The 23,924-nt window shown below is 39.2% G+C and overlaps 2 protein-coding genes across 2 annotated transcripts in view; one reads left to right on the top strand and one right to left on the bottom strand.

Annotated features, from left to right (window-relative positions):
* Positions 1 to 20,973, top strand: part of LOC110841352 (colorectal mutant cancer protein) — a 35,541-nt gene extending 14,568 nt beyond the window's left edge. The window contains exons 4-16 of the mRNA XM_022086829.2: positions 10,131 to 10,244; positions 10,737 to 10,899; positions 11,296 to 11,450; positions 11,901 to 12,137; positions 12,659 to 12,865; positions 13,278 to 13,522; positions 13,877 to 14,007; positions 14,238 to 14,415; positions 14,723 to 14,936; positions 15,440 to 15,631; positions 15,793 to 15,971; positions 16,999 to 17,101; positions 17,766 to 20,973. Of these exons, the coding sequence (XP_021942521.1) occupies positions 10,131 to 10,244; positions 10,737 to 10,899; positions 11,296 to 11,450; positions 11,901 to 12,137; positions 12,659 to 12,865; positions 13,278 to 13,522; positions 13,877 to 14,007; positions 14,238 to 14,415; positions 14,723 to 14,936; positions 15,440 to 15,631; positions 15,793 to 15,971; positions 16,999 to 17,101; positions 17,766 to 17,897 (2,250 nt within the window). The 3' untranslated portion in view covers positions 17,898 to 20,973. The remainder of the gene's footprint in view (positions 1 to 10,130; positions 10,245 to 10,736; positions 10,900 to 11,295; positions 11,451 to 11,900; positions 12,138 to 12,658; positions 12,866 to 13,277; positions 13,523 to 13,876; positions 14,008 to 14,237; positions 14,416 to 14,722; positions 14,937 to 15,439; positions 15,632 to 15,792; positions 15,972 to 16,998; positions 17,102 to 17,765) is intronic.
* A 418-nt stretch (positions 20,974 to 21,391) lies between these two features.
* Positions 21,392 to 23,872, bottom strand: BCAS2 (BCAS2 pre-mRNA processing factor). Its single transcript, XM_022086885.2, has 5 exons — positions 23,574 to 23,872; positions 23,332 to 23,424; positions 23,047 to 23,219; positions 22,362 to 22,472; positions 21,392 to 21,998 (listed from the first exon to the last, which is right to left on the bottom strand). The coding sequence occupies exons 1-5, from the start codon at positions 23,646 to 23,648 to the stop codon at positions 21,821 to 21,823; spliced, it is 630 nt and encodes a 209-aa protein (XP_021942577.1). The 5' UTR covers positions 23,649 to 23,872; the 3' UTR covers positions 21,392 to 21,820.
* Positions 23,873 to 23,924: the final 52 nt, after the last annotated feature.

Genomic DNA, 23,924 nt, shown 5'->3' with positions numbered 1-23,924 from the left:
TAGTTGGGAGGAAAACTTTTAAAATGTGACTTAAGTAAATAGAGTTGGAATGTGTGGATTGGATTCATCTGGCTGTGGATAGAAATATTTGGCGGATTTTTGCGTACACGGTAATGAACATAGGAGTTATATAAATGACAGAATGTCTCGACTTGTTCGTCGTACTGTCATCTTGTCAACAAGGTCTCTGCTTCATTGGGTTAGGCGTGGTCAGAGATGGTCACGTCTGCGTTGTTCTCAGTCGAAGTGGTGACCCGTTGAGAGCTGCTGCCATGATAAAAATTGCATTGCTCTGGACCACTTCTTTATGTCTGCCCGTTGCTTTTTTTATTGCCGAGTAGACGCCAGGCGTCGTGGCGCCAGCTCGGTCTCTCCACATCCCTCCAAACCAGACGTTTGTATACATTCCGAGGGCAGAAAGTGTTAAAGAGGGTACTTTTTCTTTGTACTAACAAACCGCATGGAACAGTACTTGAGGAGAAATTTATAGTCGCTTAGCTAGTCAGAAAAATCCTCGTTCTGAGCCAGGTTAACTCATCCTATTTTTTAACATCGTTTTTGAGTTTTCTAAGCATGCTGGTCCGAGGATCTCTTTGCTCTCGCGACCCCACGAAACCGTCAGTCTGGAGGTCCACCCCTTGTCGGGTGTCCGAGGATTGTTATCGTCAGTATATTCGCAGATACGAGGAGTGACATCCTAGCACTTCTATCATTTCGCTGTGAACCGCACTGGCGTCAAACCGATAATGAGTTCGCTCAAAACACTGGACAACATTTACATGTCGGCAGCAGCTGCTGGTATAAGCAGAGAAGTTATGTTAAATCTGTTCTGTCAGTAGTTTATCCGGCAAAGTAAGTTCCCTTTGGGCCAGTAAGCATTGCCTTTCGACGTCACCAGCTTTAAATTCAGTGCATTCGCTTTTATTCATCAAAGGACCTGATCTGTGTAAATGAATGCAATGAAAACACCTCTAAGCGATCAAGGGTTGATCTTCAATGACTGCCTTTAGCCTTCTCGCTTTCAGATCAGTGCAGCCCGAAACTAGGGCACAGTATCCATGATGTTTATCTAAATTTCTAATCCCGACACGTCATCCACTCTCTCTCAAGTATCAGTGTTAATATTCTTGTCCTTACATTTTCGCTGCTGGAGTTCAATGTTCAACTTCTTTTTCCGGGATGAAACAGTTTCCGTTCGCCAGACATTTCATTTGTCATCTTCAGGGTTTTTTATGTAATGGTTGGGCGTTTTTGGAAGCCCTATGGTCAATTACCATTAGCAGTTTTTCTCAGTCACATACTCATCTCCAATTGGATAGCAAACCGCTCTTCCACTCCCATCAGACCCAATTCTTCCCCCACTGCCTGCCCTATATAAGGCTTCCAGAAACGCCTAGGCATTATATATTCACCCTGAAGATGGCAACTGAAATGTCTGGCGAAACGTTGGAAAAATTTTAAGATTCGACGCGAAATCTGAAATTGTATATTGTTCATATGAGGATGGTAATGAACTTTCGGGTTGCATGAAACGCGGTTATTTTATGACTAGCTGAGCGACTGTTAGCTTCTCAGAAGGATTTTGCTCTAAGGAGGTGTTAGGACATGTGAAACTTTTAGCAGTATAGTAAAATGGAAATTACGGAGGCAGCGCTCCATGTGTTTCTTTGAAGAAACTCAAAAGGCGAGCTGGGTTTCCTTGGTAACCGAAGGGTGAAAAGGAAGGCGGTGGACCCCGTCGGGTGTTACATGAATGAAACTTTGAAACCAAGAACAGTTGTTGCAGTAATCAAAGTCTTGCAGTCCGGTCACGTGGTGGTCGCCAGGCAACGGAACGTCTCTGTTCTTCTTGTCATGGACCGTGTCTCTCCTCACTGCAGATACTTCACCGTTCGAAAAAATTCTTTACTTAGAGATCTTCGTGGCATGGAGATAGAGGTTACCGACGTTGATAGCAACAGCCAGCCATCGGCCTCTGTCCCGAGCCAGATTAATTAGTAAACACCTTCACACCCTCTTTAATATTATCCTCGCTACGCTAGAGTCTTTGCAAGTTTTCAGACTCCTTGTAGATGAGAAGTGAGACAGACTGTAGAAGTAAAGTCGTTGTAACTTTATAAACATCGACTTTAGTTCGGTCTCGAGTGCAGAAATCCAAGGACGAGTCAGCCCACGGACGCTGTGAATCTTTTGTTTTCTTAGTGATGATGAGAGACGATAGGGGCGGGCATTCTGTTCAGCAGTGGAGCGGATTCAGTGCAGACGGGGCTCGATTCAAGTGCCGTGGGCATATTGTCTATCGATTTTATTGTCATCCCTTAGATTCATCCGTGAGCGGAAGAGAAATTTACCGCTGAATTGGAGCCTTTATTTTTAGCTTCGAAGAAATAAAATTTATCTCTAAAACTTGGAGCGAAACTACTTTACCTCGTCTTCAATCTCTTTGTTCATTGGTTCTAAACGAAAGTAATCCTTCAAATCCTTCGTGAATTAATATTTACCCTCATCGTTTATTATTTCACTCTCGCCGCCATGAGAACCCGAAATCTTACATTAATTTCATTGATACAATATTTTATTTTCCGTCTATACACAAACTTAAAATAATGTTGTTTAAAATTACTTAAAATTATAACATTCTCAGTAGACACTGCATCTTGTTACATTTTTTGTATCGACGACATGTTTCAATGTGTATTACATCATCATCAGGTCTATCAATTTTAATATATTTTAAAAACTGTTGTACATCTTGCGTTGCGTATATTGATTAATTTGATTTGTTTAATTTTAAGTTTTTGTCTCTTCCTTTAAATTTGGAGGTTGTGCTTGGATGTTTTATATCGGGTTGTAATTGATGTGTTGTGTGTCCGATATTAAGAGACGGTAGACTGCAACTTAACAAATCATGTCGTCGATAACAAAAAATGTAACAAGATGCAGTATCTACTGAGAATGTTATAATTTTAAGTAATTTTAAACAACATTATTTTAAGTTTGTGTATAGACGGAAAATAAAATATTGTATCAATAAAACACAAACATGACGCAATTAAGATATAAATTAATTTCATTATTGTGAAGTCAGTTTTTTTAAATGTTCATTTAAGAGTAATCTCATATAACATACATTAAATATAGCTGCAGTCTGTCTTACCAGCCTACGCTTACGAGAGAGAGTTTATTTAAGGCGACTGTTTCGACGTAATAAACCACATCCTAGCTTCTCTCATCTTAAGTAACACTCATTTTTATGAATGATGTTGATATTTAAAGTAACCATCCACTGTCTTACGTGTCTTTTTGCGTTAGTATTCACTGTATCTAGCGGCTTTACGCAATAGAAGGTCGTGACCTTATGTGCTTTGACCCGTATGACCTATTGGATTCTTTGCACCATCTGGCGTCTTTTACCGAACTTACTTTTCACCTCATTCATTTATCATCCATTTTCCTCTGATTATCGAACTGTTGATGTGCTGTACTAGTAAAAAGGAAAGTTGGTACTAATTGCTTCAGACATTAAGAATTCTTGTTTGCCCCGGGTTTCTTGAGCTGTATAAAATGGTCTCTCCGACCCGCGGTGCCCCGACCGGTTATCGATCTCATGGCCTCCTCTTCAGTGTGTCTGTGCGTGTGACGTCCTTTCGCCTTCCTCAGTTCTCTCTCTCTCTCTCTCTCTCTCTCTCTCTCTCTCTCTCTCTCTCTTACACCCACGCCGTGATACCTCGTCCGTACCCTTTCGAACCTCGTGTTCTCTTCTGTTGAATCACCGAGATAAATTGCCATTCTCTGTAACATAATTTCTGAACGCTTGTATCCTGTACCCACCTTAACTTGGACAATTCAGGAAGGTTTATCATTACGAGACGCAAAAATTCCCCGCGTCTATGTACTTTCAGAAGTGAAGTTCGGTAGTTTATAATATCGAAGTACGAATATTATGGCTTTAATCCTTGATATTTTATATGAATAATAACTTAAAGCGGGCATCTGATAATTCGTACTTGATAGTTGTTTTATTAATTATATGTCCATTGCAATACTTTCTGTACAAGATGTTATTGGCTTCACGAAATTGTCTTTTTATACAGCTCTGACTGTACGGTCTATTTCCGCCCCCGCCCCCGCCCCCCCTGGCGTACACTGATTACGTTGTGTAACAGGAATTCTGAATTTTATTCACTCCAAAGTGTTGTCTGTCTGTTTATTGTGATAGATCATGGATTGATTTATGATTGATCAAAAAGTCTCTGTACACCTATAAGAACACAGATATATTTTCCGTGGTAAATGTGCGGATTTTATGGAACCCATAGGTTCTTTGCCGTGTTTGCAGGAACCATCCAATGGTCCCCATCCTTGACGAGATTAATCGAATCCTCACTCTGATACTCTTTTTTTCAGTAATATCTGTTTTAATATTATCATCCTATCTACGCTTATGTTAAGAATGGTTTATTATTCACTGTTGAATACTCGTCTCGCTTTAAATTCCACAGTGTCTGTGATGTATTTTGGGACCGGGTGGGGGGCGCTTGTCATAATAAATACACTTTGCTGCCCCAACATTTGGAAATTTTGATAATTATTTATTTTGTGACAGTGATGTCAGACACGCTAACTCTGCACTACCGCGTTTGCTATCCGTCTTACGAAGTTCTTAATATAAACTAAGTTTGAAAATGTTGATAAAATATTCAAACTGGCGAACAAGAAAGCAGATTGTGCTGAAATGTAAATATATATAAATAATCAGGTTAGTGGCCTCTGCTTCGTCTCGTGAGTTGATATTTGAGCGTACATTAGATTTGTTATGAGGTCATTTACATGGTTTTATTCATCCTGTTAACCAGAAAATCATCTCTCTCTATCTCTCTCTCTCCCCCCCTCCTTTTTAATTGTACTTCAATTTAGGCAAAGTAGTCTCTGAACTCTAATTATCACCAGGTAATCTCTAATCGATGTTCTCTTGCCACTTAGACAGTATTTCCTTCACTTTCATTGCGAATTGACAAGTTTCCCCTGTAACACGGTGGATACACAATCCCGCTGTACACCCTAGTACGATAAGTTGCCTAGATACGGGGTTTGACGTTCTACATTCCGTCACACACGAGTCTGTCCCGCATCCCTCCCTGGAGCGTAGTTCTAATGGAGTTCAAATTGCAGGGACCATGTGATATAAAAGGGATCTTCTTCAAATACCTTTGAAATAGGGCAGTTATGCAAATACGGTAGGGAGAACTCGTTTCATTGACACACTCACGATTTGAGCCTAAACCAGTGGTGGAAAAGCTTTTCAGTTTGCAGTCCAATAAAAATTATTTCGCTTGAGACTGAAATAAAAAAATCAAACACTGATAGACATAAATTTAGAGGATAGGGCTACTCAACAGTGCCATATATGGAATTGTTCTTGTGTTAAGTTTTGTGTTTCAGGGATTGTGGGCAGTGTTTTGCGAAATTTGTTATGGCAACGCTGCTCTGGGCTGGTCTGTATTATACAGAAACTTAGTTTAATGTTTTCTTGCCTTGAAGCGGATTTGATGTCGCTCAGAGAGGCTTAAAAATTCTCGGTAATGGTACTGCATGTTATATCTTATAAGTGCTGTTATCATTAGGTAGCTTTAAGAAGTACTTCTGATGTGGGCGACGTAGTACGTAGCGTGATATAATTTGAAAGGGACTCGTAAGGGATAGGGGAGAAAGAGGGGTTTAAAGAAAAGAAAATAAAGCATGGACAATGACCAAGTCTCAGATCGTGCTGTGGTATTTAGAGTTTGTATACAGTTGTTTATGAACGCTGTTTAAGAAGCCGGTTTTTGTAGGTCTTATGTATCCCTCCGCGGTACATTTCATCACCTCATTACCTACAACTTTCGGAAGTTGGTATTACCTCAATCATTGCTTGTGAGATGCGAAAATTAAGTCAGAAGGAATTAAGTTTGACTTAAACTCTTCTTACCGAGTGTCGCTTCGTCTGTTCACAGGTTGTGCCAAAAGCCCCCCAACAAAATATAAACCGTAAACTGCACACGGGTTTTGTGTTGTTAGATGGTATGCCTGAGAAAATAAATCACATTTTTTTTCTCAGAATTGTGATTTTTTTTAAAAAAAAATTACATCTTTAATTTGTTTAGAAACTGTTAGTCCACTCTGTATATATCAGTAGTATTAAGGGTGAATGGATTTTTGAAAGTCGGTTTTGGTAATAGTCGCTGAAGTTCGAAATTTGGATAATCTGACAAATCAGGCCTGCAACTTTAGTTGAAGGTAATATAAATTATATTTGAAAAATACTGCTCATACAGATGAATTCTGTACTCAGTTTTGCATAGGCCTCTGAAGTAAACGTTTGTTATATTCAAATTCCTTTAAATCTTTTCATGACGGTTTAAAAAATATTAATCATTTCATATCTGTACCAGTAAATTCGTAATATCACGTTTTCTATGGAGTATGAGCACCAGTTTGCAAGTTCCAGTAGCCAAAACTGTTGTTTTTTTCAGTCAACATCTACCTCGAGTGTATGCGTGTGTCACACAACTCCATCCCAGTTTTCGGGACCGCTTAAAATGTCGTGGCACTTCGCTATAAATTTTTAAACATTCCAGCATTTCAGCGGACGAAATAGAACTTCAGAACATATACTGTAGAAATATTTACCTCTTAAAATAGCGCTTTGATAACATCAGCTTTCGAGCTTAATAAACAAAACGAGGTGAACTGAGTAACACTTCTATTGAGCTGCAGCTTGTACGGAAATACGGAAATACGTCCCCAAACAATAAATTCCAATGATGAGTATAGTAACTGTGCCGAATGGTTGGCACTCCTGTTGCGTTGTTAGGGAGATCCTCGGTTTGATCCTCGTCCCAGAGATGTCTCTTCCCTTCGCATTTCCGAACTGAAATGTATACATTTTTCATTTCTCCCGTGCTTTTTACGTGCCACGTACATTTCAACCTCGTGACATCTTGTGAACAACACAGACGATGAAAATATTATTCATTATGCAAGTCAGGTCCAAACATTGTTCTCAAGAATCCATAATTTGTGTTCTGTTAATGTGAAAGAATCGTATTTTACAACCATACAAAATAACAAGTAAGATTTTATTTTTGTATATTTTAATCTTCGCATTTTCAGATAGGGGACAGAATTACAGAATTTGCAGGTCAACTTTAACCGCAGCCCCAAAATTTTAATACCTCCATGATATCCTCCTTATATTACTTACAGAATATCGGAGAGACAGATTATTTTTAAAATGTTTCCTTCTTGTGGACTGTGCACCTTTTATTACATTAGTATCAGTGATTCTTACAGTGTGCCTGACTTTATTCAAGAAGTTATATGATAACCATTGAGAAATTTCCTCTCCCTGGCTGAATCCGAAAACTTCGTGGCATTATTAGTCTCTGCAAGAATGGCGGTCACACGCCATTACTGCTGAGTCCCTAGGGAGAATTATCATACTTCCCCACCCCACTACGTGAGATAATCAGGAACTTCCTTTCTTTTATGGTTTATGGACATTTTATTTGGGGTAACATTTGCCCTTCCCGAGGGTTCTAATAAAATCCCTCCTACCACCACGACTTTCGTTTAACCCCCGCGGATAAACGGTGACTGTGTCTTGAGAATCTCCGATTGTGCCTCCCTGTGCTAGGAACAGCGATAAGGGGCAAAATGTGTTTTAGAGATGGTTCGAACAGATAAAAATAAATTTCTCCCCGGTATTCTGAAGTTCTGTCTCGTTTCGAAGTCTTACTCGGACTTCGACGGATTTTTTGAAATGACTCATTTATCTGGTCCGAGTTGGGAAATAGTCAATTGAATAAAAAATTTCTTGGATATTATCCATCGTCTAGTAAATATAAAACGTAAAAACGACGTTTCGGAGATGGGACTCTATCTCCGTCTTCAGGTTCCTACACAGTTGGGCCCACTAGATAGAGTAGGAACCTGAAGACGGAGATAGAGTCCCATCTCCGAAACGTCGTTTTTAAGTTTTATATTTACTAGACGATGGATAATATCCAAGAGGTCCGGAGATAGGGATTAGCTCTATCTAGTGGGCCCAACTGTGTAAGAACCTGAAGACGGAGATAGAGTCCCATCTCCGAAACGTCGTTTTTAAGTTTTATATTTACTAGACGGTGGATAATATCCAAGAGGTCCGGAGATAGGGATTAGCTCTATCTAGTGGGCCCAACTGTGTAAGAACCTGAAGACGGAGATAGAGTCCCATCTCCGAAACGTCGTTTTACGTTTTATATTTACTAGAAAAGGTCCGGAGATAGGGATTAGCTCTATCTAGTGGGCCCAACTGTGTAGGAACCTGAAGACGGAGATAGAGTCCCATCTCCGAAACGTCGTTTTTAAGTTTTATATTTACTAGACGATGGATAATATCCAAGAGGTCCGGAGATAGGGATTAGCTCTATCTAGTGGGCCCAACTGTGTAAGAACCTGAAGACGGAGATAGAGTCCCATCTCCGAAACGTCGTTTTACGTTTTATATTTACTAGAAAAGGTCCGGAGATAGGGATTAGCTCTATCTAGTGGGCCCAACTGTGTAGGAACCTGAAGACGGAGACAGTCCCATCTCCGAAACGTCGTTTTTTACGTTTTATATTTACTAGACGATGGATAATATCCAAGGAAATTTTTATTCAATTGACTCTTCACCATCGTCAAGAAGTTTTAGATTTGGGAAATAGTGCTCGGCTCTTACGAACATAGCAATGGACTTCCAGGTTCCGTGTGACGCTGGTAATGCCTTCATTAGCTGACCAACTGTTTCGTAGAATTAATTACACTTCCACGTTTCAGAACGAAATAAATATATTCGATCACAAAATATATTGTTGACTAATTATTTAATGATGCTATACTCACTGGTCTGTTACTGACATGCCATTCTAAAGAGTTTTTATTTTAATTAATGTCCCTTATTTCAGCTTCTACGTCACTCTTCTCAGCCTTTGCCATTAGTAGCTAAATGCCATCCATTAATTATAGCTGTTGGGTTAAAGTGTCTCCAAAGACTGAGATTTCAATAGCTAGGCTGTTTCGTTTCGAACCAGAAAACATTAACATCCCCATTTGAATCAGTGCTTTGCAATCTGCAAAGTGCTTTTCTCAGGGCAGGGAGTGTCAGTCTATAAAAGAGGGTACAAAAGAGTACTAAATTGTGGAAGAGATGTTTGGCAGGTATTTGTGCTAGTCGTAATAAATCAGGGTTCTTTGTTGGTAAAATAGAATTAAGATGAACATGAAAGAATTTATTCGGAACAGTAGAAGTAACTTTAATTTAGTGAATTAAACTGAAATGTTTAACTTTCAGTACTTGGTCTGCTATCAGTGCCAATTCGGAGCCACTTATATTCTGTTTATATCCTCACAACGTGTTTCTGTATGATGTAAGTTTTTAAATCGCCACGTATTTGTACACCTCCCCCAATATCGTCAGGGTGATTAAGTCGAGAAGAATGAGATGGGCGGGACATGTAGCACGCATGGATGGGACAAGAGGTGTGCACCGGGTATTGGTCGGGAAGCCTGAGGGGAAGAGACCGCTGGGGAGACCTAGACGTAGATGGGAGGATAATCTCAGGCGGGATCTATGGGAGATAAGAGTTGAAGGAGACTGGATTTTGTTGGCGCAGGACAGGGTCCGGTGGAGGGCTTTGGTTAATTCGGTGATGAACCTTCGGGTTCCCTAAGCCATCTAGTTGGTTGGGTCCACTATTTGGGAAGCCTGAGGGGAAGAGACCGCTGGGGAGACCTAGACGTAGATGGGAGGATAATCTCAGGCGGGATCTATGGGAGATAGGAGTTGAAGGAGACTGGATTTCGTTGGCCCAGGACAGGGTCCGGTGGAGGGCTTTGGTTAATTCGGTGATGAACCTTCGGGTTCTCTAAGCCATCTAGTTGGTTGGGTCCACTATTTGGGAAGCCTGAGGGGAAGAGACCGCTGGGGAGACCTAGACGTAGATGGGAGGATAATCTCAGGCGGGATCTATGGGAGATAAGAGTTGAAGGAGACTGGATTTTGTTGGCGCAGGACAGGGTCCGGTGGAGGGCTTTGGTTAATGTAAGGTTTATTTTGTATGTTGTAGCTGCACCTAGCAGCACTTGCCTCATTAAAGGGCGAGATCTTGGACCTGTCAAGTCGTCTGCACACTGTAACGCAGGAACGGGATCTTTTGGAGAAGACTCTCAGCAAGACACAGGTGATGAATTATTGTCGTCGTCATCGTCATGTTTAAATCAACATGCAGATACAAACTAACTCTTCCAGTTTCGAGCAGTTTCCAGTGCTTAGTTCTCACAACAAAGAAATTCCAAATCTTTGTATTTGAAGCTTTGCGTTCATTGAATAATGCAATGATGGGAAGTTAGTAATGGAGACATTTAGGGTCTGCTTAATTCTGTGGCTCTTTAAACTATACTGACAAAATATTTCCAGCAAAGACCAGTCTGTGATAAAAGTATCATGGGCGTATATGGCATATATGAGAGTACTTTAAATAATTCATGCTGGTTTTATTTATAGGTTAGATAATTATTATATGTCAATTTGTAAACACATTTAATTATGGGCCTTCTTATCAGAACATTTTAGCAGATCCAGGAAACCGTATGTTGTGAATTATCTGGGTATTGACATCAGATATGCCAGTCATTTGTGTGAATGATGATCAGTGTATACTTTACGCTAACAGCTGGAGAAACTCCGTTTGGTAGCTGAAACAGAAGAGCGTGCTGAAGTACAAGCTCAGCGCTATGAAGAGAGACTAACCGAACTGCATTCCGTCATAGCCGAGCTGAGTCGCAAAATTGACCGGCAAAGAGCGCTCGTCATACGCGAAGAAGATGACATATCTGGTAAGTGGTTCCATTATTTTATGGTAACGTGTAATTAATCACCGCCTTTCCACATAAGAAACGAGGGACTTTGTGAAGTATACAGATCACTTCAACTGGGGTTTTCCATAGCAGGGACAGAGATCTCTCTGTTCTCCATTATGCCCAGCATCTTGTTTGATGGGTACCACAGGCTTTTTCCCTGAGGTAACTTGGCTGGGGCATGAAGTAAGTCATTTACCTCCATCTAGTGCTCCATGAAGTTTGTTAGGTCAGAATTCTTCTTCTTCTTCTTCTATGGCTCTCCGGTCCGTATTCGGTCCATGGCCTCCACAATTCTCCTCTTCCATTCGGTCCTATGTTAGGTCCGTGTCCGAGGTTGATTGCGGTTTCCTAAACAAAATTCTTGTTATGCAGAAAATGAAGACCCAGAAATCAGTCGGTGTGAGGCAGAAGGCTCAACAGCAAATCTGGCTGATGATTCAGAACTTCAGGATGGTGATAGAACACTTGGTGATGTGGACTCAAGTAGCGCGGACTGCTGTGAAAACCAACATCAACCAGGAGAGGAGGTAATTGATATTTATTTTCATTCAGCTATGCATCTCTGTCTAGTGATTGAATGATGTGTTCTTTTTGATTGCGAGCAGATTCCTGACCCTCGTATTTATGTTTAATAGTGTGAATTTTTAGACAGCTGGAACATCAAGGAAAGAGACCACTTGAAAGACCCAGGCATAGATGGGAGGATAATATTAGAATGGTCTTAGAGAACTATGATGTGGACTAGATACATGATGCTTAGTTTAGAGATCAGTGGCAGGGTGTTGTAAACATAAAAGGCAGAGAATTTCTTGACTAACTAAGAGACTGTTAGCTTCTCAAGAATTATTAATACTTAAAGTCTTGAAGAGTTTTCAGTCCCCACTGTGGACACAGTATTATATTCCCAAGTCCTACTTTATTTTCTCCGTTTACGATAGATTTTTCTTTATATTATCAGGAGTTTGTATGTCTCTTAGGCTGAAAGTCCGACGGGAGAGGCACTGCCCACAGCCAACGAATCTCAACCTCTCAACAAGGAGACTGCTACTTCTTGCCACAGCCTACAGATGGCAGCACTTGCTGAGGAACTGGCACATATGCGAGCAGAGAATGCAGCATTACAAGAACAGCTGTCCCGACAAGAAGAAGAGCTCAGTCGAACCCGGGGTGCTCTGGGCAGTCTAAGAGGGGATCGAGACCGATTGCGAAAGAAGGTACACTGAATGGGAGTCAGAATCTGTCAGGAACAGATTTAGTGAACTGTAATTCAAAATTAACATTTTTATCATTATACAACAGACTAGGGTGAAGTTTAATGAGACAATACGTTGTCCATTTAATATTAAGAAATACACGTGAAGATGGCCTTGTCACGCTGAGACGAGTAGTGCAGCAAGATTATATTTAAAAAAAATGGTGTGTTAACAGTGACATTCCACACAAACACACACACATACATATTTATTTATTTATATATTACTCTTTAAATAAAAGATGTTTCTCTGTATGCTGACTAGCCTATGGTAAATTATGCTTTGTCAATGAATGTGTAGATTTTTTTGTTTAATTATTACCTATTGTTACATATTTATAGCAAATCATATTATGCTCTGATGGGAAATTTTGAATTATCAGAGAATGATGACAGTGTTAATTATTAGATAAGTATTCACTTCAGTTTTTTGGATCAAACTGAGGATATACAACATTCAGATACTTAACAACCATATTTCAGATTCGTGAGGTAGAAGGAAAGCTACAGCAAGACACATCACGTTGTGCCTCCCCTGCTCCAACACCGTGCCCTGCTGGAACCCCTGCTTCTAACATGGCAGTGGTGCCTCAAGATAACATGCCAGTTTGTAAGATTGCAGAACGAGTTGTCCTTCGCAAAATGGATAACAACCGACAGATCACTGGTTCTCAGCTTGCAACGTATGGCGTAAGTGCCATATGGTCCGCTATAAACTAGCCTTGTGTACTTTATTATCTCAGGAACTCAGTGTTACGTTATCAAGTAACACCCAACACACTCGCTTTATGTGAACAGCATTACAATGCGAACACATTCATGAAGGTGTCAAGTGATGTACTACCATGTATTCTGGTAGATGATGATTGGTATTTCAGAGGATCTCACTGCCTCTCTTACCATCATCACCATTATCTACCAATTTACATGATGCTTCATCTCAAAAGACAGTCATTATGTTTATCACCGTAAGCTCCTCAAATCTGATCTGCTTAAAACCTGTTTCCTCATGCAGCCTTTTTCATATGGACAGAAAAATATTTTATGGTTAAAGCTTGTTTAAACACATTAATTTCTCACTTGTACCCACTTAATGAAACAGGTGTGCAACACTGTCCTAGCAGAGAGCCTGGTTAGTGAACTCCAAGAGGCAGATCTGCAGGAGCTAAGTCGTAGCGAGGCAGTGCGAAGACAGTATGAGGTAGAGACCGAACGACTCACGAGCAGGCTGGAACACGCGCGTGCACAGAATGCTGTCCTAGCCCTCACGTTAGATGAAAGCAAAACTCAGTGTGACAGGTTGAGTTTGCTTGTGGGAAAATATGAATCAAATGCTACAGCATTAAGGTACGCTGAGATCTGTCTGACTCACGCTGTTGCGATGTAGCATGTCCTGGTGGCTACATGTTTTTTGTGTAATTATCACACCATCAGAGTGTATTACACTAATTAATTCATACTAGATTCAAATATAACTAATATAAATTTCATTCCTTGACTCATATCCGTGAATAATTTAATAAAGTCAGATTTTTTTGTTTTTACTAACAAACTCCAGAAACCTTCTTGAGAAATGTATTTGTTCACTTGGTCTATAAATTCAATGTGTCTGATGGAACCCAAAAGGTTTGCTGCCTTGTACCAGAACTGACTGTATGCCTCAAACCAATGCATATTGATGCAGACATATATTCATCACAGGTTGGCATTAAGCTACAGCGACAGAGCTATAGAAGCGTACGATGTACTGGTGGCATTACTTGAGAGTGAGCTGGGTCTCCTGCTTGCCAATTGCCGAGCAGCGGGCATTGGAAACCAGAATATGACAAAGGGTGAGTGGAAATTATGTTGGCTAAAGATTTAATTCTGATAGTGAAGATTTATTTTAATTTGTGTTTTCCAATTAAATTGCTTAACAGGTGATTCAGAACATTTGTAAGATTCTGTAATGATCTTTTATGTTAATACTTTGAAATGAGAGTAGCTTATTTGATCTCCTTAACAGCTCTTAAACTTCTGAAGCTCTTTGACTTTAGTTACAATAATTCATCGCTGTCAACAGATGACATTGTGGCAGATGGCGATAATGACTGCGCCGGAGAGGTGGTAGCTTTACTGAGACGTGCGGGTGAGAACCGCCGGGCAGCGGAGACAGTAGCAAGACATATGTTAGCCAGGCTTGACAATGCCAGTGCTACTGGGGGCATGGGTCCATGGGACGACTACAGTCATACCACCAGGTATAACATATGTATTGTTTTCACTAAGATTAATTTATTTTTGTTAAATATTAGCACATCACGTGTTTGTAATGACATTTTCAGGTGTAAAAACCCATCAGCTAGAACAGTATATCGAACATTTACAGACTGGAAGCAACGAAATTAAGAAAACTGATAAGATAAAAGAATTTTATATTAACTGTCTTTACAATTATGTAACCTTATAGCAGTCATTGAGTTAATATGCTGCATTTCAGACACCAGATGCGAGGATGAATATGCAGTTCTTTAAGAAAAGCATGGGTTGTTGTCTTGGTTATCATAGCACAAGTTCATCCAGTGACTGCTGCAGTGAATGGGGTCAAGGGGAGGAGCGTAGGTTACGAGATCACATCGGCAAGCTGAAGACAGAGCGCAGCTCTGTAAAAGCGACAGTTGTGGAACTGGAGAGTTGTCATGCAGAGCCTCTTGTGGCGAGGCAACCGATCTCATTGGCTGAGGCTCGTAAGCTGGATCTCGAAACGGCAGTGCTCATGCAGGTACAAATTTGTTTGTGTCATAATTTTATGAGTAAATGTTTTGAGGTATGAAATGAAATATTCAGGTTGATTATGAATGGTGCATTGAGAGATACAGGTGGAAACAGTTGTGGTTGATTTTTATTTAGTATCGTAGCATTTACGTGAAGATGAGGTGAGAAGCAGAGAAAAAGAATATTCAGGCCTGGCGGGGTCCTATATTTTAAACTAAAATACAAGTGCATAACAAGTACTGGTACTTATTTCTGATTGTAACAATACTAAGTTACCTGAATAAATCAAGAAGTTTCTCATTATGTGCTTATTTGCCTTATCCTACTTGGATCCAAATATCTTCATGAGAAATTTGTTTTCAAACATTTGTAAGGTCTTCCCTCAATGTAAGGAAAAATTTGTTATAATTGTATCCATACAAAACAGCATTCTTACTTTTTGGTAACAATTTTGGAATTCACGAAGCATAAAATGATTTGCAACCTTTCTCCTTCACATTGTGAATTCAGGAGTTGATGGCTATGCGAGAAGACAAGGCTGATTTGCGAGCTCGAGTGTATCTGTTGGAGAAAGAACGCTCGGCTCTGGAGCTGAAACTTAGTTCACAGGAGGCCCACCAGGCAGCACAGCAAGCTACAGTGCAACATCTGCAGGCACAGCTACAGGATGTTGAGAGGAGGTTACGAACCCAGCACCAACAGGTGAACATCCCCCTTTGGTTCTTCATTTAATCCATAAATAAAAATACCATGTTTGCCAACATAGATCATACACCATCAGTACACATATTAACACATTCTTCAAAAATTGGCCCAATAGTTGTCATTAAAACTTTCCTTTAATTCTCGTACTTTTATCACAGGACTTGGGATGTGAAGGAGAAGACGATGATTCTGAATTGGCAGACGCTCTTAGACGAGAAGCTAGATTGAAAGAACGTATGCAAGAACTAGTTGCAACACTGGAGAAGGTTGGTAGGAATTCTGAACTACGCCATCAGCAGTCTGCTGACCTGGTAAATGACCTGAAACGTGCTAACAGGTTAGTGTGAACAGTATTGGTTGAGGAGATTGGCTCTATGGGGCAGGGACCTTCTTGAGAAGGTAACAAGTACTTGTCTATCAATATATTTCCCACCCTTATTGGAACCTGGAGATTCATTACTGTATTCTAGACCTCTGGTTCTTGTCCCTAGTCAAAAGAACCCAATCCACACCCTATTTCTTAATTATCGTCATCAGACTAGGTCATTGACATGTTTTGACTCATAAGGAAACATCTAATCATCTTTTAGGATGTAAGACTTGAGGTTCTCACAGCGGTGAGTATGAAGATATCAGTCTTCTGGGTTATTGCGCTGTGTAGTCTGGTCGATGTTAACCAACGTTTCAGAGGTCATACTGCCTCCGTCATCAGGGTTATAATGTCAGCAGCAAGTACTGAGTAGTACTGAGTATTTAAGATTTGAGGTTCTCACAGTGGTGAGTATGAAGATTTCCGTCTTCTGGGTTGTTGCGCTGTGTAGTCTGGTCGATGTTAACCAACGTTTCAGAGGTCATACTGCCTCCGTCATCAGGGAGATGATGGCCCTGATGACGGAGGCAGTATGACCTCTGAAACGTTGGTTAACATCGACCAGACTACACAGCGCAATAACCCAGAAGACGGATATCTTCATCTTTTAGGATATCCCACATCTTTGTGACCAGTGGGAGTGTATTCTGAAATTGTAAATGTGATTTAAGGTTCTGACGGTGGCACATATGAAATTGGCAGCCTACTAGGATGTTGTGCCATGTAGTCTTTATAGAAGTTGACCATTGCTTCAAAGGTTCATGGAAATGTTGCATATACACAAATGTGAGCCTGACAGAACACCATTTTGAAACTTTAACCTCTCCTTTGACACATCAATGTCATCCATGCATGCATTATCACGTGATTCTGACGCGCATAGTAGAATCTGAAAAAGTTGCAAGCCTGTGTTTTCATGTCAAGATTTTTGTGAGTATGGTACTGTGTAGTTTCAACTCCCGTAATTACTGTTTTAATTTGTATTGTATTTTAGTGCACTTGTTCAGACACTTGAGAGGTCGAAAAAGAAATACCAGTCGCGACTAAAGAAACTAGAGCAGCAGATGCTGGAGATGGTGGAAAGGCACTCGGCACAGGTGAGACCCCTGCATTCTGAAATCTCTGATCGCAGCCATACACGTCTCACTGCATGAGACCAGTGAGGTAGAAATTAAAGTGGGGACTCTCTTAGGATAAAAGTTTGGCACCTATCCAACTCCGGCTCAGGTGGGGTCCGCAATGGCCGCGCAGTCTGATGCGTGGGCCTTCTGCCGCTCGGTCGCTGGGACCATGGGTTCGAATCCCACTCAAGCCGTGGATGTTTGTCCGCGTTTTTCTGTGTTGTGCTGTCCTGTGAACAGGTAGAGGCCTTGCGACGGGCCGATCCCTCGTCCAAGGAGTCCTACCGAATGTCTATAGATCAAGCCAACGAAAAGTTGGTACCCGCAGTGCTCAGGCACTTGAAGAACAGGTCGTTCTCAGTACCAGTACCCAGTATTCCTGTCTTCAGGTGACTGGCTGTCATCGTACTGATATTTTATTCATATTGTTAGTGCTTTGCTGCTGTTGATCATGAGTGATCATCATCACCACCATTGCAGGATAGTAGTGGCAGTGTAGTGGTAAGATTTTTGTGTTCTGTTCGATCATTTGGTGGGGTTGTGATCTGCAGCAGTTGTATTGTAATAGTCTAGTTGTCTAGAAGCCAGACAGTCATTATAATTTTGTGGACTTTTCTTCATATTACTGTTATGTTTTCAGGTGAGGACATTGAAACAAAAAATTAACACTCTTGAAGAAGAACTTGCAACTTGCAAGTCGAACGGTTTCCACACGCAACAGCAACAAAGCAACCGATCACAGAGTTCAGGAGCAAGTGAAACTTCCTTGTGACAGGAAAAGTAGCAAGCCACATCACAGTAGCTTGTCCTGTCCATCATGAAACCAGTCTCAAGGATCGTTACTCTTCAGCTTGTTAAATGGTAACATTGATAATAAAATGGCCAATTTGACACTGTCAGTGAAATAATAAATAGGCGTTTGCTCCTTTCAGTGGCCTATAATTCAGAACATGTTTAGTTATGTTTATTAAGGTCTACAGGAATATTATGTTAAACTATTTTATAGCTAATGGCTTTAGGAAATAATGCTGTTGTTATATTGTTATTGCTCTGATGAATTTATTTATTTTTACCCCAAAGCATATTTCATACATAACTCTCTGCAGAATTTTATTTTATTTCTTATAGATATATCAAAGGGAAAATGTAAATGTACATCTGCTGTCAGAATGTGTGCATTTATGCAGGTATTAAGCTTTTAAAAACAATCCTAAAATTCATTAGAGCATTTCCTATTTCATTTGTAAAAGAAAATAACTTGTTCATAAATGAAGACTTAAATAACCAAATGGGCTCTAATCAGTTTACAGCTTAAGAGACAAACTATCGTAATACGAATCGAAAGCATTTCTGAATATTTATTCAGTTATTCCGATGTATATAATCATTTAAGAAAGCTGCTGGTACTGTGTACCAGTGCATACCGCCACAAAAAAAGTTACAGTGGAACCGCGGTTCCGGAGAATTTGACGTAAATACGTCTCTGTATTTAAATTATATTTACGTCTCTGTAATGTAATGTAATGTAATGTTATCTTCAATGTCGTCCATCTTGTTACGAAAGCAGATTGTTGACGGCAGTAATGTAACACAACAATGCCGAGTAAACAGATGACGTTTCCTAGGTAACATAACAATGCACGCAAGCTGACCATTGTTGTCAGTCCATATTTACACATTGTTGTCGATTTGTTGATACAGATCTTACACATTTTTCTGTCACTTTTTCGTAACAGTTTTTTGCGGAATGACCCTTCCATATAGACGTATTTACGTCAAAAGAAAAAAAGTATTAAACTCTTATCTCAGACTTTTAGTATCCTGTTTTTATCCCCTTAAAAATGAATAGTTTTTATAATTATTTTCATTACTGTAATAATGATAACAATTCTAATAATAATTATGACAAAAACAACAGTGATGATACATGCCTTTGGTTATGTGTTACAAACGTGTTTGTTTCTACAAGTGACATCACTATACAGATATCACATGATATGACAAAAAGAGTATTTTTAAAATGCAGTGTAACAGGGAATCTTACTTGCTAAATTAAACTTAAAAATGTGATATTTAAAATGAAAGTCTTGCACCTTAAAGAAGTATACATTTTATGGCATCTACATCTCTTTTGTGCTGTAAGCCATTTTTTTAATGTGATGTAATCTTATTTCAGCATAAAGAAATAACATGTGAATTTTACGCATATACGTCCTTCCTACACACTTGTTTAGAATTCATTTCATGGGTTAGCTGTAAAATAGAATCAACTTAAGAAAGTTTATAACAAGTTTGCATTTAACATATTTCCTGTTGCACGCACACCCATACACACAGTCGTTCAAATAAAACAGATGTGACCAACCATCTGATAACACTTTTGCTTAGGTCTGCACAAATATCCTATAAATTTCGGGGCCATCTCCAAAATGTAAGTGTCACAAAATACGCGCACAAGGCGTGATTCAAAAGTCACTAGGTGGTGCACATGACTTGTGTGTGTCATATACAAAAATTCTAGGCACAATTATGAACATTCTAGGCACCATGGCAACCTGACACTCAGGATTGTGCAGGCCTGCTTTTGTTCATCGCCAAGATGCTCGGTGAACTGTTTAGTGAAGATTGTGACTGACACATCTCAAAACTCCTAGTGTTGTAAAGAACATGAAAATATGTAATAATATTTGATTTTATTTACTCCATAAAATTATAAGATGTGAAATTATGAGGTGGGGAAACTGTGGTCTTCTCTTCTAAAATTGTAACATGAAAAATATATGGATGTACAAGTAATTTTCATAGCATAGAACTGTAAAAGTACCTCTATTCCAAATTAATTTTTGCATTATGTGACTAAAATTTCGTTTGAGAAGTGTTTCCTGAGAGCTCCGCATTACTACAATATAAGTAGATAGACCATTCTGATGGCAACAGAACTTCAGCATATAGATCTTCTGAGTTTAAGTATTCTCAAATTAGACACAAAAAATTTAACAAGTCCATGGAGCAGAGTCATTCTTGAAAATCTAATAGTATGCTCAGCTAGTCAGTAAATTCCCCGTCTTTTATACAACCCGAAAGATCCTGAGCACAAAAATATTTATCAAATATTAAACCTGTTCTGAACACCATAATTACAAAGTATTGGTAGCTTTTAGCTACCCTTCCCTCTAGATTATCACTATTACGTGTGTAATTTTTTTTTTCGGAAAGAGCCTTCGGTGAAGACTACATATTACATCACAAAAATAGTTCTAGTGTATAGTACTGGGAAGTAAGTGCAACAAATAAATTGACTGTAAAATGTGGAAACTATGGATGCATAAGTGTATTGCCATCATGAGCTTTTCATAATATACTGCATGGAATGTACGTGACCCACCACATATTTTGCACTTATGGGATATCACAGGCATTGTGAGACATTAGGTTAAACAAATTAAAAATCAGTATTGTTATAAAAGTATTTTGTTAACATTCAGTAAAACTGAACTATTGATGTCTGTTCCACCCTCTTCTTCCACATATTTTTTTATTCCTACAGATACAAAATAAGGTGATTCCACTTAAGTCATATAAAAATTGCTAGACTTTACTCTCATATCGACACAACTGTTGTACTTACCTACTTTCAGAATTTCAGTATATGTTACTACTATGGCATTCTATGGGCTTCCCCATGTACACATGTTGCTGAGTAAGAAAAGGAAATAGACTTAAACATGTAGGTTTTTTGACAGATACTTAGATAGTCCTGTATATATGTATTATAAAATACTAATCTTAAGCATACTTAGCAATGTAGAAATGAAATGTTGCAAATAATAATATGATGATGATGATAATTGTTCATTTACCAACTTTAAGTCCTTCATTGCTAAATATTTCAATCTAAAATGCCTACATTCCTCTAACATACATTTCTTTCTCAGGTTGTTCTACTAATGGTGGAAACAACTTGCTGATTATCATACTCACTTAACTTTTATTCATAGTCTTAGGTTACTGAATATTCAGTAAATATACTGGCATGTACTTTATAACATTAGAAAATGGACAAGGTTCAAAGGACAGATCTAGTCCTCAAAATCTTGTGTATTTTATGACATTAGACAACGGGCAAGGTCCAAAAACCTACCAATCCAGATTGTTTCTTCAGACTGTAGAAGGATACAAGCCTCTGGGTATAAAAACGAAGAAGCGCTGGAATCGGACAGATCCTATGGAATTGCACTGGTAAAGATTAAGGTTCATAAGAATTGCTACATGGAATATTATGAATTTAATAAAATCAGTTTTTTTTTATGTAAACTTGATATTCCATTAGGTTACAAGTTATGTTACAGGAACAGAATTGAATTGACTGTCAATATATCAACACTGAAACGTCTAATTCTGGTTGCCAATTTTCATTTGAGGCCTGCATAAGCTTCAGCATGTTATTTCTACTGAACACAAACTCGACTCTTCCCCACACTAATTCAATTAAACCACAAAGTTTTTGTTGTCAGTAACTAATTGTTTATGCACAAACTGACAAATGATCTTTGATTCTTCTTTACTGATGTCACTATTCAAAACACAGTCTAGCATTTCCTCTTGAAATAAAACGTAAGGATGACGGTGTTGGTCTTCATCATTACTGAAAAAACACGCTTTTAATTTCCTTAACAGACGTAAGTCACTGCCATGCTACTTCTTATCAGTTGCTTTCAATTTTCCCACTTCCTTCTCGAGCTGAACGCAGGCTTGTTCGATTTCATAGTTTTTACTGACGAGCCCAACCCACTGGGCTTCTAACTGACGTAACTTCTCTCCACCTTGTGTTTGCATGTTCTTCCGTTGCCAGTTGATCTCTTGAATCATCTTCCTATTGAATAAAAATATGCATAAGGAAAAATAAATACAGACTGAACAAAAACTGTTGAAAGGTGTTATTTACCTGTATCAAATTTTTACACTTTAATGGCGGCCAGAAGTTTAAAACTTCCTCGTGAAGCAGGCCTGTCAATTGGGCGAGATTCAGATCTCATAGTAGTGAGTATGACAACCGTCTTCTGCAGTGTTACATTGTATTCTGGTAAACGTTTACCAGTGTTTCAGAGGTGCTTACTGTCTCTATTATCAGGGTGATGACAAATGAATGAATGTTTTTTTTATTATCTGTGACCTGCCTCCCAATTTCCTCTATAAAGGCTTGGCCTCACCAGAGTTTGCTAAATTTCTTTTTTACCTCATGCTCTGGAGTTGTTTCTGAGACTGAGTGACTAACTGTACCAAGACTTCAAGGTAACTTTTCCACGCTTCACAGCCATATTCAACCATCAGCTCCAAATTACAAATTCTGGAACATTACAAAAAGAAATAATATTACAATAATAATTCGGAGAAGAATAAATTCTGGAAATGCTTATTATTCAGTTCAGAAATTGTCGTCATCTTGTAGAATGAAAAAATGCAGACACTCGGTATAACACTTCAACCTGAAGATGGAAGTGATGCAGTGGTAACAAGAACATATGTTGTCACAACCCAGCAGACCACCATTGAGTCTCAGACACATCAAAGTAATTTTTACAGTTATGAATGCATGTGGAATGTTATCTTTTACTGAAGGAAAGATCATAATTATAAGTGTTATAAAATAAGGAAACTAAAGTGCTCAGGAAAATATCTGGCCTGTTAAGGATGAAGTAAGCTAGCAATTCAGAGTATTCTATAATGAGCAGCTTTATGACTTGTACCTGTCACCTAATAATATGTTTTTTGGGAGAGAAGACAAGAAACTTATGTAGAATCTTGGCAGGGAAACCTGGAAGTGCCCACAGAAAAAGTTTTGTTTCCAATCCTGAATTTCTGAACAGATTCTTAACAAAACTAAAATCTTAATTGTCAAATAATGATTATATAATACAAGCCTTGTTGCTTGATGTTCCAGCTGTGCCATGGAATTCTCAACACATTCTGTCCATGCTGCAATATCTGTCATTTTACCAGCAGGTGGAGGTGGAAGTTCGTAACGCTTCATGCTCAGAACATCCATTGGTTGACGTTGTTGCATACGTTCAAATTCACTACGCATTATCTCAGTCTGTAAGGATAAGTTAAGAGAATGGAAATAAGTAGTATGACAGATAAATAAGGCCTCACAGCAAGACACAATTATGTCTGAAATCTGCAAATTAGCCTGATGCTTTACTTACCTCAAATGCGCTCAAATTAAGAGGTGGCAGGTGTTCTAGATAATTTTTTGTAGGTCTGTATCTCCTGGTCTCTTCTTCAACCATTGCTAATGCCTGAAAGTTCAATTAAATTGAAAGATGAAGGTCTAACCTAGACAGGCCAAAACCATCACATTTGCATACCAACATCATGCCTCATAAGTTATATATGCTTAATCGTGGGGGTGAAGGGCGACAGATATATTAATATGCACAATACCCACCGCTTCACGAACGCCAGGCTCATCATAACCTTGATCAATGTATGGAAGGGCATCAACCACAACCTCGCCTGCCATATTTACAAACTTGTGCGCCTTCCCTTTGCCCCAGGACGATCTTTTTGGCCACAGAATACAGAATTGGTATGCAAGGCTATGGAATACCTGAAGGCGTAAATCGCGATAAATGCCCTTATAAACCAATATTCTCCACTACGAACTGTTAGTACTTAACCTGCCTACAATACATATTTCATTCGTAGATGAAGGTTCTAAATTACTACAACCCCCAGAAAATTTAAACATATCTAAAACATTTTATAGTCTGTGATGCAGGCACGTGGACATTGTCAT

This window comes from Zootermopsis nevadensis, unplaced genomic scaffold, assembly GCF_977971745.1.
Source record: "Zootermopsis nevadensis isolate Lab colony 2312 unplaced genomic scaffold, Znev_1.0 Znev_ptg000032l, whole genome shotgun sequence".
Lineage (NCBI taxonomy): Eukaryota > Metazoa > Arthropoda > Insecta > Blattodea > Termopsidae > Zootermopsis > Zootermopsis nevadensis.
The sequence above is the reverse complement of the archived record's forward strand: the minus strand, read 5'-3'. Positions and strand labels throughout refer to the sequence as shown.